The 13,325-nt window shown below is 41.6% G+C and overlaps 1 protein-coding gene across 4 annotated transcripts in view; it reads right to left on the bottom strand.

The window, feature by feature from the left end:
* Positions 1–13,325, bottom strand: part of dlgap2a (discs, large (Drosophila) homolog-associated protein 2a) — a 156,799-nt gene that overhangs the window by 23,473 nt on the left and 120,001 nt on the right. For all 4 annotated transcript variants that reach the window (XM_072457266.1, XM_072457262.1, XM_072457265.1 and 1 more), the window contains one exon: positions 8,058–8,272. In XM_072457266.1, the coding sequence (XP_072313367.1) occupies positions 8,058–8,272 (215 nt within the window). The remainder of the gene's footprint in view (positions 1–8,057; positions 8,273–13,325) is intronic.

Raw genomic sequence — 13,325 nt, 5'->3', positions numbered from 1 at the left:
CCAAAATGCTGCAAACATTAGGGTGATAAGAATGGCCACAGAAGGATGGGTAAAGTGGGCTTATGTTATATTTAGTGGACAAACGTTTTTCCAAAGCAATGTCCTTGAATGTAACACACAGGCAGCATAATAATGGAGTTTAATGGGCGCTGTCAAACACACACACTGTTCACCTCCATCACCATCACACATAAATATAGTTAGACAAAGCATTAGAGACAAAAAGCGGCATACATCAAACTGTAATTATTTATCAATACAATCTTTCCCAGTGTGGTTAATTGAATTTGGTCAACGGCGCCGAATGAGGATTTCATTAAATGGCCAACATCCATCTCTGGGCCCCCCCTGCTCTGTGTCCAAAATATGCCTGGCTATTATCATAATTTGAGTCAGAAAAGACAATTGTAAAATATGTCAGCCTCTTTAGCAAATTATACCAGAGCAAATTTCCACTAACGTCACAGACCAAGAGCAAATGCATTTCTTTCCAAACTTAAAATGTCTTTGAGGGGCTGAATAAAGTCAGTGTTTTAATTACTGTGGCCTGCCAAAAATGCATAAAAACACAAATCAGGTGAGTATATATAATTGAACCAAGCACAAAGGGTCAAAGCACTTAGCAGTCAATTACAACAAAAAGCCTTTGACTCCGGGTCTGATTCATAGTTTGCTAGAGGTGTTGATTTTGCCAAACTGAACAACAATGTTTACTTTACTACAATATGACCAACGATAATTTACTGAGTAACTACAAAACTACAACTTTCCTTTGCATTTCAAACTGGAAAACATTGCACAGCTGCACACCCTGTAATCAACGTGTGGGAATTTTGCTTTTCAGATGATCGAACACTTATTTGTGCTATTCTTTCAACTGTGTTAACTTAAAAAATACCGCAATTACCGCAACTGCCAAAGATGAAACCGAACAATATAACTGCGAAAGTAAACAGACAGAGCAAAAAAAAAAGAATTGTGGAATAGTGTGACCACAGTGTTTCATAGAGAAGTTAGGTTGGAGTTTAACCTCTGTGTGTCGGCCTAAGTGGCAATCAGGGATCCAGTCATTATGCTAATGTGTAATTGCGGGAACAGCTATTTGTCATTCAGCTTTCATCATTATTATCTATTAGCATCTATAACAAGCTCGGATATAACACATAAGATCAACAATCAGTAGTAATGCATTTTGCAGGTAAGGTTGGGAGCAAACAGGAATAATTACGTAAATCCCCCAAAGTGTAGACAATTCTCCTTTTGCGATGTATCCCTTAATAATGACACGAGCAGAGCCATGACCCTACAGAGAAGTGACAGACAGATTGAAGAAAAGGGGGAGGGAGGGGTGACATAACCTGACAGCCTGTTCTCACTCCGACATGATTTGCTTCAGGGAGCCGCTGCTGTCAAATTTGTGTTTTGGCCCATGTGAATGCCCCCGCGGGACAACAAATTGCTACAAGTTGCAAGGGGAATTTCAACCAACGCCTACGTCTGTCTCCAATCCGGTCCAATTGGGTCCCAGCTGAGCCGAGGAGCGTGAGAGCTGTGGTGCCAGGTGACACTTGTGACTCAACATTGGAGACCCAAAATAGAAATCTAATGCAAAAAATAGGCACATTATTTAGCCAACAAAGGACTAATGGCACCCTTTTGATGACAGCTTTTGGTTTGTTCATGATGTGATATATGAATGGATGTTATAAGAGTGAAAGTTTGTGTTTGTTTGAGGCATAAAAAAGATGAAATAATAATAATAGACTTAACCAGAAAAGACCAGCTGAGATTCTGGGATTTCTTTCAACAACACAATAGTGTCGTCAACACATTTGATGTAAAACAGACAAAATAAACAAGCACCAGAAGCCATTGACATTGGTATAAACATAATGACAATGGGTGTAAAAAAGAGATTTAGAATGTCTATACTATGCAAAAATGTACCGTAGCAATTATCTATTATTAAAGCCAAAAGCAGCATTAGCTAATTAAAATAAAATAAAAGCACACAATATTGGCTACTTTCTGTGTTCCAGAACTGAGCAGTTGGCACATCCCTTGCATTTACACTACAAAGCCTCCATGATGAAATGCCTGGCAAACAACCTTGGCGTTGGGTTAAGCGATCAGATGACAAGGTGTCGCCGTGGTCCTTTACATTTGCACAAAACTCACTCATTTCGGATAATACACACGCCCCTATTGACACACCGCCACTTAAAGAGTACAAGTGTCCAGGACGATCTGTAACGACACACATGGGACGTTTGGAGAAGCTAAAATGAATGTACAAACAGTGCCCACTCAGTAACTGCACCTCAATTGTGGCTGAAGCGTTCGGTGCAGTGTGCTCCATATCTGTCAATATCTTTCAAAAGAGGCCAGGGACACTCTTGGTCTATCCACTGAGAAAGCCATTATTCAAAATACCTCTGTCAGAGCAAAATAACTGCAATTGATAGGGCTTCCTGCTATTCTATCCTCATAAATCATTCACTGTTTACAGCTAAAAAGGCAGCCAGGGAAAGCTTGGGATGATGGGGGGAAGAGTAAGTCAGAAATGTGTGCGAGACAAGATTATTTTTCATTCTTGACCTTATTTAATCAGTAAATTCTTAATTTATGCATGCCATATTTGACTCTATATATGTTACTATTATTATTATTATTATTTTATTATTAATTGTTTTATGTTGCACCTTAACGCCGAGACATGTTTACGAACTGTGTTCAATGACAATGGCAATAACCCTTTTCTGATTCTGAAAAAAAAAAACACTGGATTGTCATTTTTGAACAGCTGTTTTTAAACTATAATATGCTGGTAACAAGAGACCAGCCACTGCAGTGTAAAGTATGTAATGTAAGTACCGGTATGTGTAAACAATATAAACATGTTCTGAAGTACATTATGAACATTTTATACGGATAAGCCGGGAGTGCGCTTCACAATTTAGGCCATCTGTGATGAAAGAAAAAAAAGTTGTGGCATGAAAATTTGAGTCACAGTGAGACAGGGACAAAGATTAAACTTACAACCGTTGCACCACCAAATCTCAAGACCAGTTGTAGCTCATGCACATCATTTGTGTAGTTACGATGCGTTTAAAACCATATGATTGACGGCTCCAATCACATAAACACCATACGCATTTTCTCTCTGTGAATCAAAGTGCACTTATGGGTTGCCCTCTTTGCATAGACAGACACATGCAGATGCAAAGGTCAAATGTCTATTGGCCTCGTTTTTTAAATCAAACAGGGCTCTAAAGCTTTAAGTGAGTCTTATTGTGCTGATTTGCCTTTTTATAAAGCAGAGTCTGAACGTTTTGATCTGACCCAATCACACCCGCTTTAGACTGTGCTACGATCTGACCTGCCTGCTGGCAGCCTCTGTTTGTTTTCTGTTGTTTATAATTCAATTTTGAATCCTTGGAGAGGTAGTCGTCCAGGGCATTCGGATGCTAATCAGGTCCTCAGGGAAGAGAAAGGGAGAGACTGGAACAAAAGGGAGACTAATGGGCCATTAAAGGACTGATAGTAAACAAGAGGCTGGCTTGATAGAAAACAAAGAGGTGTAAGTTTCTGTTGAAACAAACAACTTTTTCTTCTACTTCAGGAGGGCCCACCCGGTGGGCAGGTCTTACCACAGAGTAGAATAAATATCTGAGTTCCCGGTCTAAATTTGCAGATTGACAATGACTCTCGGATGAGAGTCGAAACGTTTTGTTTTTTGTAAAGCTGAGTCCAGATGACTACAACTGAACCCTTTTCTACACACCACTAATATTTTACATCATATCCCAGTACAAATATGTTATTTCTTTGTTCATATTAAAACTAAACTGTATTGTTGTTACCCAAATTGTGTATTTCTTCTGTTACTGGGAGAAAGCCAGAAAGAGCAGGAGTTTAAAGTGTTTCCTGTGTGAATGGTAATGGCTGTGGCCAGTGTGAGTATGTGTATGGTTGTCTGTCAGGGCCACTGCAGGACACCACATAGAGGCTATAAGTGTTAGTTATAAGTGTGTCAGAGTACACTGTTTTTATAATGTCAACAAGTGGGCCCATTATTTACCTCCGGAATTATGCAGAGGAGAAGTTGCTTTGGTGATAGAATATGTTGTTTCAATGAACATAAATAAACCCCAAAACATGCCAAAGCAACACAGCATTATTCTGCTCTGTCTGTTCAATAAACCTCACTAGCAAATGCGGTCACACTAGGGCTCAAAATATTGATATGGCAATTCATCGTGACAGAAATCTTGGCAATAAGTCCAAATGTTCATAGGAACAAAATCACAAAATCAACACATCCTTTTAGTAAAGTTTTGACACCTGTTTTAAGGGGTATCCATAAATCAGAGCGCATATTGTATCAATCTCTGAGTATCAGGATACATCATGCACATATACAGTGTATCTGTTTTAAGAAACATGTGAATTCTGCAAAAAATACATATTTTGGATGCTAATTTTGACAAAAGAAAATGTATCAATTGCTGAAAAGATTGAAAGCTGCTGTGCTTTTTTGTCAGTATGCAGGGCAGAGGAGGAAACAGAGGCACATGGCCTGACCTCCACCAAACCGAGGAGATTTATTTTAGCCCTTTTTTGAGGTTTTATTGGGATGATTTAAATACAAATCACTAAACTTGTTATGAAAGTAAATACAGCAGATTAATTCACACACACAAGTATAATAAGAGATATATAATGGCGGCACACAGAATTTCAGACTGTTTAATTCCATCTTCAGTGTTGGTTTACTTGGTTATTAGCATGAGAAGGGAAAAGAGGACAGGACAGGATTCTGTGGTGTGCATTGTGTTTAGTGTATCATTTCTTGCGTGCCACTGGGGGCTGGCCATCATGTGTGTGGGGACGCACCTTTTGAACGTGCATCATTTCTGGTGTAATGAGGTAAAATCATATTCAGTTTTACTACAAACTCGTTAACATTCTCACAGGAATAAGCTTGTAGGAGAGTCCAGGTTCATGCAGGAGTCTAGTGTGACACAGTGTGATGGCGCTCTGGATGACTCTCGAGGTGAAGAATTAACTCTTTGCACCGGTAGTTTAGGATCTGCGACTTGCTTTGCTAGTTCTAAACATTTGTGTAGTTCCAATGGGTTTTGAATGTTATATTGGATAATGTGCTGCCCCGTGTGCACACAACACCATGGGCTTTTTTCTCTCTCTTTTTTATGTGGCATTGTAAATCAAGCAGAATCTATAATGGATAAAATGTGGGAATCGTGGGAAGTGAGTATGGAATAGGCTGATTAATATGCCAGACACAAGACTGACAAAACACACATTCAATTGTAGTATGTCATATAAAACTAGCTGGAGTATAAAGATGGACAAACGTTTTGATGATGCAGATCTCCAGTTTATCTATAGAAATAAGTTGATCTGCAATAACATTATAGAAATAATGAAAGTTTACTCTGAAGCATACACATAGAAATGGGACAATTACATTTTATGTAAACCAAAGCTGAGAACATTTTAGACAGCTTTGGTCCTGTGCTGTGTGCAACTCTGAATCCGACCAGAGGTCAGAGGTCAGTGTGTGCCAAGCTGAGGGGTGGTATTCTGCCTCTGGACGTTTCCACTCATTCCCAAAAGAGGAGTGCTTATGCACTCTGTGTGACTGAAATTATAATTGAAAATGAAATGCATTTGTAGCATTTGTACTACTGTCCCCTGACGTGCCTAGTGAATCGTTGTCTGATTTTATATTTGTTTGCCATGTCAAATGAAAAGAGATTGACACAACTGTTTAAACGCTGGCTAAGGCCTGGGACAGAAGACTCTATATGTTTGACGGAGCACTGTAAAAACTGTTAAATCTGTCTGCTTATTGATTGTTTTTGTGTATTTTTTAAGCCCATGCGGGCTTATTGAGCTATCTGACATGCTAGCTGACATTTTTCAACACAAAATAATTCTATATTTGGGCCCATAGGCTTTATTAGACAGGCCAGTATAGTGAAATTGTGGATGAGACTGGGAAGCTATCCACTCGACCCCCAGGCAGCACAAAACACTCATTCTATCTATGAGTTTCAGAAAGATGCAAAATGAATACTATTGCCATTGCAAATAGCACATTAAAATACAATATCCTATCTTTTAAATTGTCTATTGTCCTCACAATGGCACCTTTAAACAGGAAGCTTCTTTGAGCAGTTTACATTTGTAAACATGTACCATGTAAGATCCACGTACAATGACAAAACAATAAGTAGCGTCCACAGTAGAGTCACGAGTCTGATTTGGGAAAGTCCTGTCTGGCACTTTCACATCACACTCGGTTTGCTTTTTGGCGCTTTCTCAATCACACTGTGCTGTGTGCTGTGAAAAGTTCTACTGACATTTAGCTGTGAGTTTTAATTGGAGAATCACATATTCTCTCTGTCACTTCTTTGCCATCTGCAATCAGTAAAAACACACCCTTGCTCTGTTAACATTTACATTATCACCTTCATTTAGAAACATGTAAAACAACTACAAGTACTGCTTTGCCAACACAAAATTTTTACTGAGATGAAAAATATTAACAGACAGTGAATTTGGGGACACTGCCTTCCAAGTTAATAATGCAGCAAACTGCCAACAATGTGCTTTGTTGATGGCTAAAAATATACAAAATAAAAGCATGGCAAAAGCTGTAATTTAGTGTATGTTCTCCAAGAGCTTTTTGATCAGTTAAATAGAAGAAATTGTTACATTTTAATAAACCAAACGAATGTAGCATGGTAATGTTGTAATGTACTTTTAGATGCTCCAATCCTATTAATGCATACAATCAGAACTGCGTTACTGTCTGGCTACAATATTGTTAAGAATTAGACTCATAACTGGAAAACAAAAAAGGCTATGTTCAACGTTACCCTTGCACTTACAAAAAAAGTACAAAAAATGTGCAGCTATTTTAAAATAAATATGTGAATCTCCATCTATGTGTAATTGATTTTTTTTAGATTTGCCTTTTTGATAATGGGAACAAGGCATTTTCCCTGCTTCATATGAGGAAAATGCATATCTTCCATACACTGCACAATCCTGGGGAACATGATGTAGTAGTGTATAATAGTCTGTCTAATAAAACCTATTGGAAAAGCTTCACTTCAGGCCTGGGAGAACGAATGGCCATCTTAATAAGCTATGACTAATATAAAAATGACAAATGATTGAATTATCCTTCTGTAAAGTATGCAGCGGCAAAAGAATTAGAGTGGAAATAATAGGTGAGAAAACCAATGTTAATATTATTTGAACAGATCTGGCATCCTATTATTCCATATCGTTGTAATGGGTTTAGTGCAATCATCGTTTCCAGTATCACTGAAAAACAAAGTTGCTTGTGTTTACTTTGCTGTGACATTGTGCTTCCGCTTGTCCTACCGTGTAATCCTCTTATGTGTGCTTGCTTTCAGCGCAAACTAACAAAACACAACAGATTTTACCGTTTATAGAGTACATCCCCGAAGAATGGAGGCTCCAAGTACTAACGGATATGTCTGGCCATAAAGGGCCTGTGTTAAGTGCAACCCACTGCCTGGCATCCAAGCGTCAGTGGGCAACACAATACAAATTATGTGCAAAAGACTAATCTTGCAGTCAATTAAATGTAGTAATTAAAGTAAAACTATACACCAATATATACTAATGTGTCTTATTTGGATCTATTATTTGTATACATCTACAGTAACATTTAAAACTAATCATATCCTGGCAATGATGTGTTTTGCCCAAGAACAGAAGACATCATTTGAAAAATTTGAGCCAGGTTCAAAAACGTACTATACAAAAAAAAAAATATCTTTTTCTGTTAAAAAAAAAGCACTATATGTTTTACAGTTGTCCTCTGAATAATAAAAAAAACACTTTTGGGATTCATTAAGCCACTAGGTAAAATGTTTTATATCAGGGGATTTGAAGGTGTATGGATGTTTCTAATGGTGACATGATAACCCAAACATTTCAACCTGTAGTGGCTTTATGATCCCAGGCTCAAGTTTGGATACTACCGGCTGTACCTCTGAGAGTTCAGCAGGTCCCTGGGTCTGATCAGGGCCTTCACCAGAGCGTCCGGTCTCACAGACTTCTGAGGAGATGTCTTTGGGCTGGAGTCGGACTCTCCACTTTCCTCGTCCCCCATGGCTTTGACATAACTGCTGCTCCTCATCCGACGACAAGGGATCTCATCATCCTTACCCCCGCCGGGATAGCCCCCCCACTCATCCTGGGGCACCTGTGGAGTGTAAAGAATAGATATAGCATTTAATTGTAGTCTACAAGACCAAATCTCACACATTTTTGGTACTAGTATTTGAGAGAAATATTTTGTTCCAAATGCCATCTCTTTATTTAATCCCACCCATTAATCATTCTCTATAATAACAAAACAGAATTATAATCTTACTGACGTTGGCCATTATGTCCTGTTACGATGAGGTGGGCGCAAAGGTGAGCTTGCTGACTTTTTGTCCACATCTGATAAAAGGAAACTATCAAGCTGTAACCCACTTATTTTCAGTCAAACCAAACATTCTGGGATGAATCAGGCTCAGTTTGTACTACAAAACACATTTTTAGTCAAATCAGCTTCAGTTTTCAAAGAGGAATGGTCAAAAGCCAACAAATGCCCAAATTAGTGTCAATCAGAGCATCCCTCCAGACACCAGCTATACTGTTCTTTAAATTTATCAAAGAAAATCTGATATTCCTCTGTGCAGAGATGTTCACACTTATAATTAAAGGTGGAATGGACGATTTTTTCAGCAATTTTTTAATCATATTTCCTCGTGGCGTGGATAAATCATTTGTCCTGCCACGTATCAATCATAAAACGCACCTATCGCTCACCTGCAGCCGCGAGCGGTTTATCCCCACGTTTCTGCGTGCCTAAGCGCATGGATCTATCATAATATAGTTCCCTCAGTGTACGGGGCAAAATGAAGACGGAGAAAGACAGTTCGAGCTGACGCAAAAGTGGACAGAAATCTACGGGAGACGAGCGATGCGATGCGCGCCGTTGCGCTAATAAACAAACGCACGTGTGTGTTGTATCAGTCCGCACGGGGGAGGGCGCATGCGCACTTCCGCCTGCGTTCTCAAATCGCCGAAAAATCGTCCATTGCGCCTTTAAGTAAATCAGACACCAGAGGCCAAAACTACAGAGAGCCAGCTTCACAAGTAGTCCAACCAATTGTTTTTACTCCAAAGGTTTCAGTTTGAAATGGGGCTCATTTTCCCTCTTGATAAGGGAATATACTATTTATTTGAGAAAGAAAATAAACTTTTTAAACATTAATAGTGCTCTCCCAGGACCCACCAGGTGTCTAAAATAAATAAAAGCTTTATGTTGTCATTTTATTCATTATGTATGGAACATTTCTTTTTTCTTTTTTTTTTATAAGAAAGAATGTGCCCAGGATGTGTCTGTTGTCCACTCTAATGGCAACAATGGGAAGTGGACAAAACAGGAATTGCTCTCTAGCACTATATTTAAACACACAATGTTAGAGCGACTTCAGTAGAGATCAGAACGAATCATGTAGAATAGAACATGTAGAATAATCAGCCCCACTGTGATTAATTAACCATAAGATCATTCCAGCACCTCCAACATTTTAATAACCCTAACCCTGTTTGAATGACTTTAGAGCGCTTTCACTTTCAAAATGCCAGTGTCACAACCATGAACAGCACCGGAAAATTGCTAGAAAATAGGACACTGGGATCCACCATGAATCTATTATCCATGAATGAGATTTACTTGTTCAGATCAGCTATGGTAGATGAGTATTAAGACAACAGCACGGACATTATCCTGTTCAGAGCCGGAACAAGGTGTCTCAATGGCAGTTGTGGGCTGTCTTTCCAGCATGTGAACTGCATATTGTAAATTTAACACAGAGATGCGGCTGTACAGTTGTTTGTTTTACTGTTTTTAATGATGTCTCAACGTGAAATGCATTGCTGACTGTTCTAGTGTGTGATCTAGTGTGTTGTACTTTGGTAGTTCATGGCTTGTTAAAATCACTCAGGATTATACACAAGGAGTCCGGGAAGGTCCGCTTCTCACGCGCGCTGTGCCTCAGAATCTGATCCTGATTCTTGTTCCTGACACATGAAGTCGCTCACACCATTAAGCTTAAGCTTTTATTAGAATACTTGTCATATAGTGTTATTGCACCAATCTCAATTTCTGCTGGGACCCCATTATGTTACACAGCATTTTACAGCATGTACAAATGTAATTGTGCCATTCTAACAGGTTCCTGCATTGTAGCCGCTACTGCAAGCTTATAATTATCCGCACTAACTTCATGTATTCATCTCATAGACCTATAATCAATGCTCAACTTCATTGCACACTTCCATTCCAGAGGGGCCAGAGCGTCCGCAGTAACCAATCAGAGATTACGCTCCAGTGACGTAGCTATGCATTTCACTGCCCGAAAGAAGGACCAAAACAAACCCTGCGCCAATAACAAAATAATCCAGAAGCAGCTCTTGGAGCAAATGATGATATTCACTCAACTCTGCTCTCCTCTGCGTGCTCTAACACCACAACTCTGGATACAGTTCCAGTCTTTTTAGCATCGGCTGCAGAAATAGCTCTTAATTTGGCTAAAATCGCGTTTACCTGGAATTTTCCTCTCCAACGTGAACCCACTACCCAACAAACTGGACAAACTGGCGTTGCTGATGAGACAAAACCAAGACCTTTATTCTTCCCCTGTGTTGTATTTTACGGAGAATCCGTCCCGGATTGCGCCGTGGAGCTGGAGGGATTCCAGCTGCTCCGCTCCGACCAGCTTAGAGCTCTCACCGGAAAACAACGTGGCGGCAGGGTCTGTTCTACATTAACAACGCCTGGTCTTCAGACGTGGCAGTGATCTCCAAATACTGCTCTCCTGATCTGGAATATCTTTTCATCAACAGCAAACCATTCTACTCTCCGCGTGAGTTTGCTTCATTCATTCTGGCCGCTGTTTACATCCCGCCCAGCATGAGCGCGCAGGAGGCGGAGCGCGTACTCGAGGACCAGGTTCTGTGTGAGCGTTCTGAGTGTGGAGCGGACCTTCCCGGACTCCTTGTGTATTATCCTGGGTGATTTTAACAAGGGGAATCTCAGCCACGAACTACCAAAATACAGACAGTTTATTAAAGTCTCGACCAGAGAGAAGAACACACTGGATCACTGTTACACAACAGTCAGCAACGCCTTTCGCGCCGTGGCCCGAGCCACGCTGGGCTCGTCAGACCACGTCATGGTTCACCTGATCCCCACATACAGACAGAGGCTGAAGCTCTCCAAACCTGTGGTGAGGACTTCTAAGAGGTGGAGGAGCTATGTGTGTGTTTGGATATTACAGACTGGGAGGTTTTCAGAGCTGCCACAGATAGTCTGGATGAGTACACGGACACTGTGACATCATACATTTGATTCTGTGAGGACAGCATTATACCATCATACACTAAAGTCACTTTCAACAATGGCAAACCCTGGTTCACACCCAAACTGAGGCAGTTGAGGCGGCAGAAGGAGGCAGCGCACAGGGCCGGCGATAGAGAGCGCTACAAAGATGCAAAGTACGGATTTAGCAGGGAAGTGTCTAGAGCTAGATCTCAGTACAATACGCGTCTGCAGCAGCAGTCCTCCAACAACAACCCCGCCTCTGTGCGGAGTGGGCTCCGGTTTCTCACCAACTACAAGCCCAGAGGCCCCCCCTTCTGCAGATGACAGAAAACTGGCCCAGCAAATCAACTCCTTCTACTGTAGATTTGACACCCCCTCCCCCACTGTGGCCACCTCTGCCAACCCAACCCCGGTCCCCCCCAACTCCCCCACCACTCCCACACAGTTCAGGAACAGGATGTGTGCAGACTATTTCGGAAATCCAAGCCACCTTAAGACACTGCGCAGGCGAGCTGGCCCCTGTCTTCACTGACATTTTAACACCTCCCTGGAGTCATGCCATGTCTCAGCCTGCTTCAAGTCGTCCATCATTGTCCCTGTCCCCAAGAAGCCCCGGATCACTAGACATAATGACTACAGACCTAGGGCGCTGACGTCTTTAGTCATGAAGTAATTCGAGCGCCTGGTCCTCCCCTTGCAGTTTGCCTACAGAGCCAACAGGTCTGTGGACGACGCAATAGACCTGGCACTCCACTTCACCCTGCAGCATATGGAGTCCCCGGGAACCTATGCCAGGATCCTGTTCGTGGACTTCAGCTCTGCATTCAACACCATCCTCCCTGCTCTGCTCCAGGACAAAGCTGCCAGCGGAGATGATGGTGCAGTTCTACAGGCCATCATTGAGTCCATCCTCACCTCCTCCATCACCGTGTGGTGCGCTGGAGCCACAGCCAGGGACAAACAGAGATTGCAGTGCATTGTGCGCTCTGCTAAGGCCGCGGACTTACATCTCTGCAGGACCTGCACGTCTCCAGGGCCCTGGGACGTGCAGGTCGGATCACAGCCGACCCTTCTCACCCTGGACACGGACTATTTGAGCCAATCTCCTCAGGCAGGAAGCTACGGTCCATCTGGACCAGAACCTCCCATCATAGGAACAGTTTCTTTCCCTCTGCCGTTGGACTAAAAAACACTGCCTAAGCACTTTGCACTCACTGCACTGTTCACTTCTTATTGAACTACATATTGTTTTATGAACATTTCAAGCCTATTTTTAACTGTATTTGAACTTTACTTACTTATTTTTTATATATCTGGTAGCTATTCATTGTTCATTGTTTTGTTGTTTGTGTTGCATCGAATCACCAGGACAAGTTCCTATGTTTGTGAGGTGGCACTTAAGGGTCTAAAATACTCTCTCGTCCTCTTATTCTTCTCCCTCTCTCTGACTCGTGCATGTCCGCTTTCGGTCCTGCGTACTTTGATGCGCCATGTAGCTATTCATTGTTATAGTGCCGCGGTGTGGTTGAGCCCCGCGACGCACTACTTTATTGCGCTTGTTGTCCATTGCTTTGGTGGCTGCCGCATCTTTTGAAGCTGGGGTCCGAAGTGTTGTAGCCGGCCATGGTGCTGTGTGCTGTCAGCTGTCACCCATCAAGGGCGTGAGTTCACAAGCCTTTACATGAAGTAGGTTCTGCCTTAGTACGGTGCGTAGGAATGACTATTTGTGTTTTGAGCTAATTCAAATTTCTCATATTGAGGCTTTGAGGTTGAGCCATCGACCCATTGCTGCCTTTCTGTCGCTGCTTGGCCCTTCTGTGCAGGCTGACCGCCCAGTGTCACGTGCCTGTGTTCCGCATCGCCTGATTTATGTTTG

This window comes from Eucyclogobius newberryi, unplaced genomic scaffold (genome assembly GCF_026437365.1).
Source record: "Eucyclogobius newberryi isolate DKJ021-1_F unplaced genomic scaffold, fEucNew1.0.hap1 SCAF_21, whole genome shotgun sequence".
Classification (NCBI taxonomy): Eukaryota; Metazoa; Chordata; class Actinopteri; order Gobiiformes; family Gobiidae; genus Eucyclogobius; species Eucyclogobius newberryi.
The sequence above is the reverse complement of the archived record's forward strand: the minus strand, read 5'-3'. Positions and strand labels throughout refer to the sequence as shown.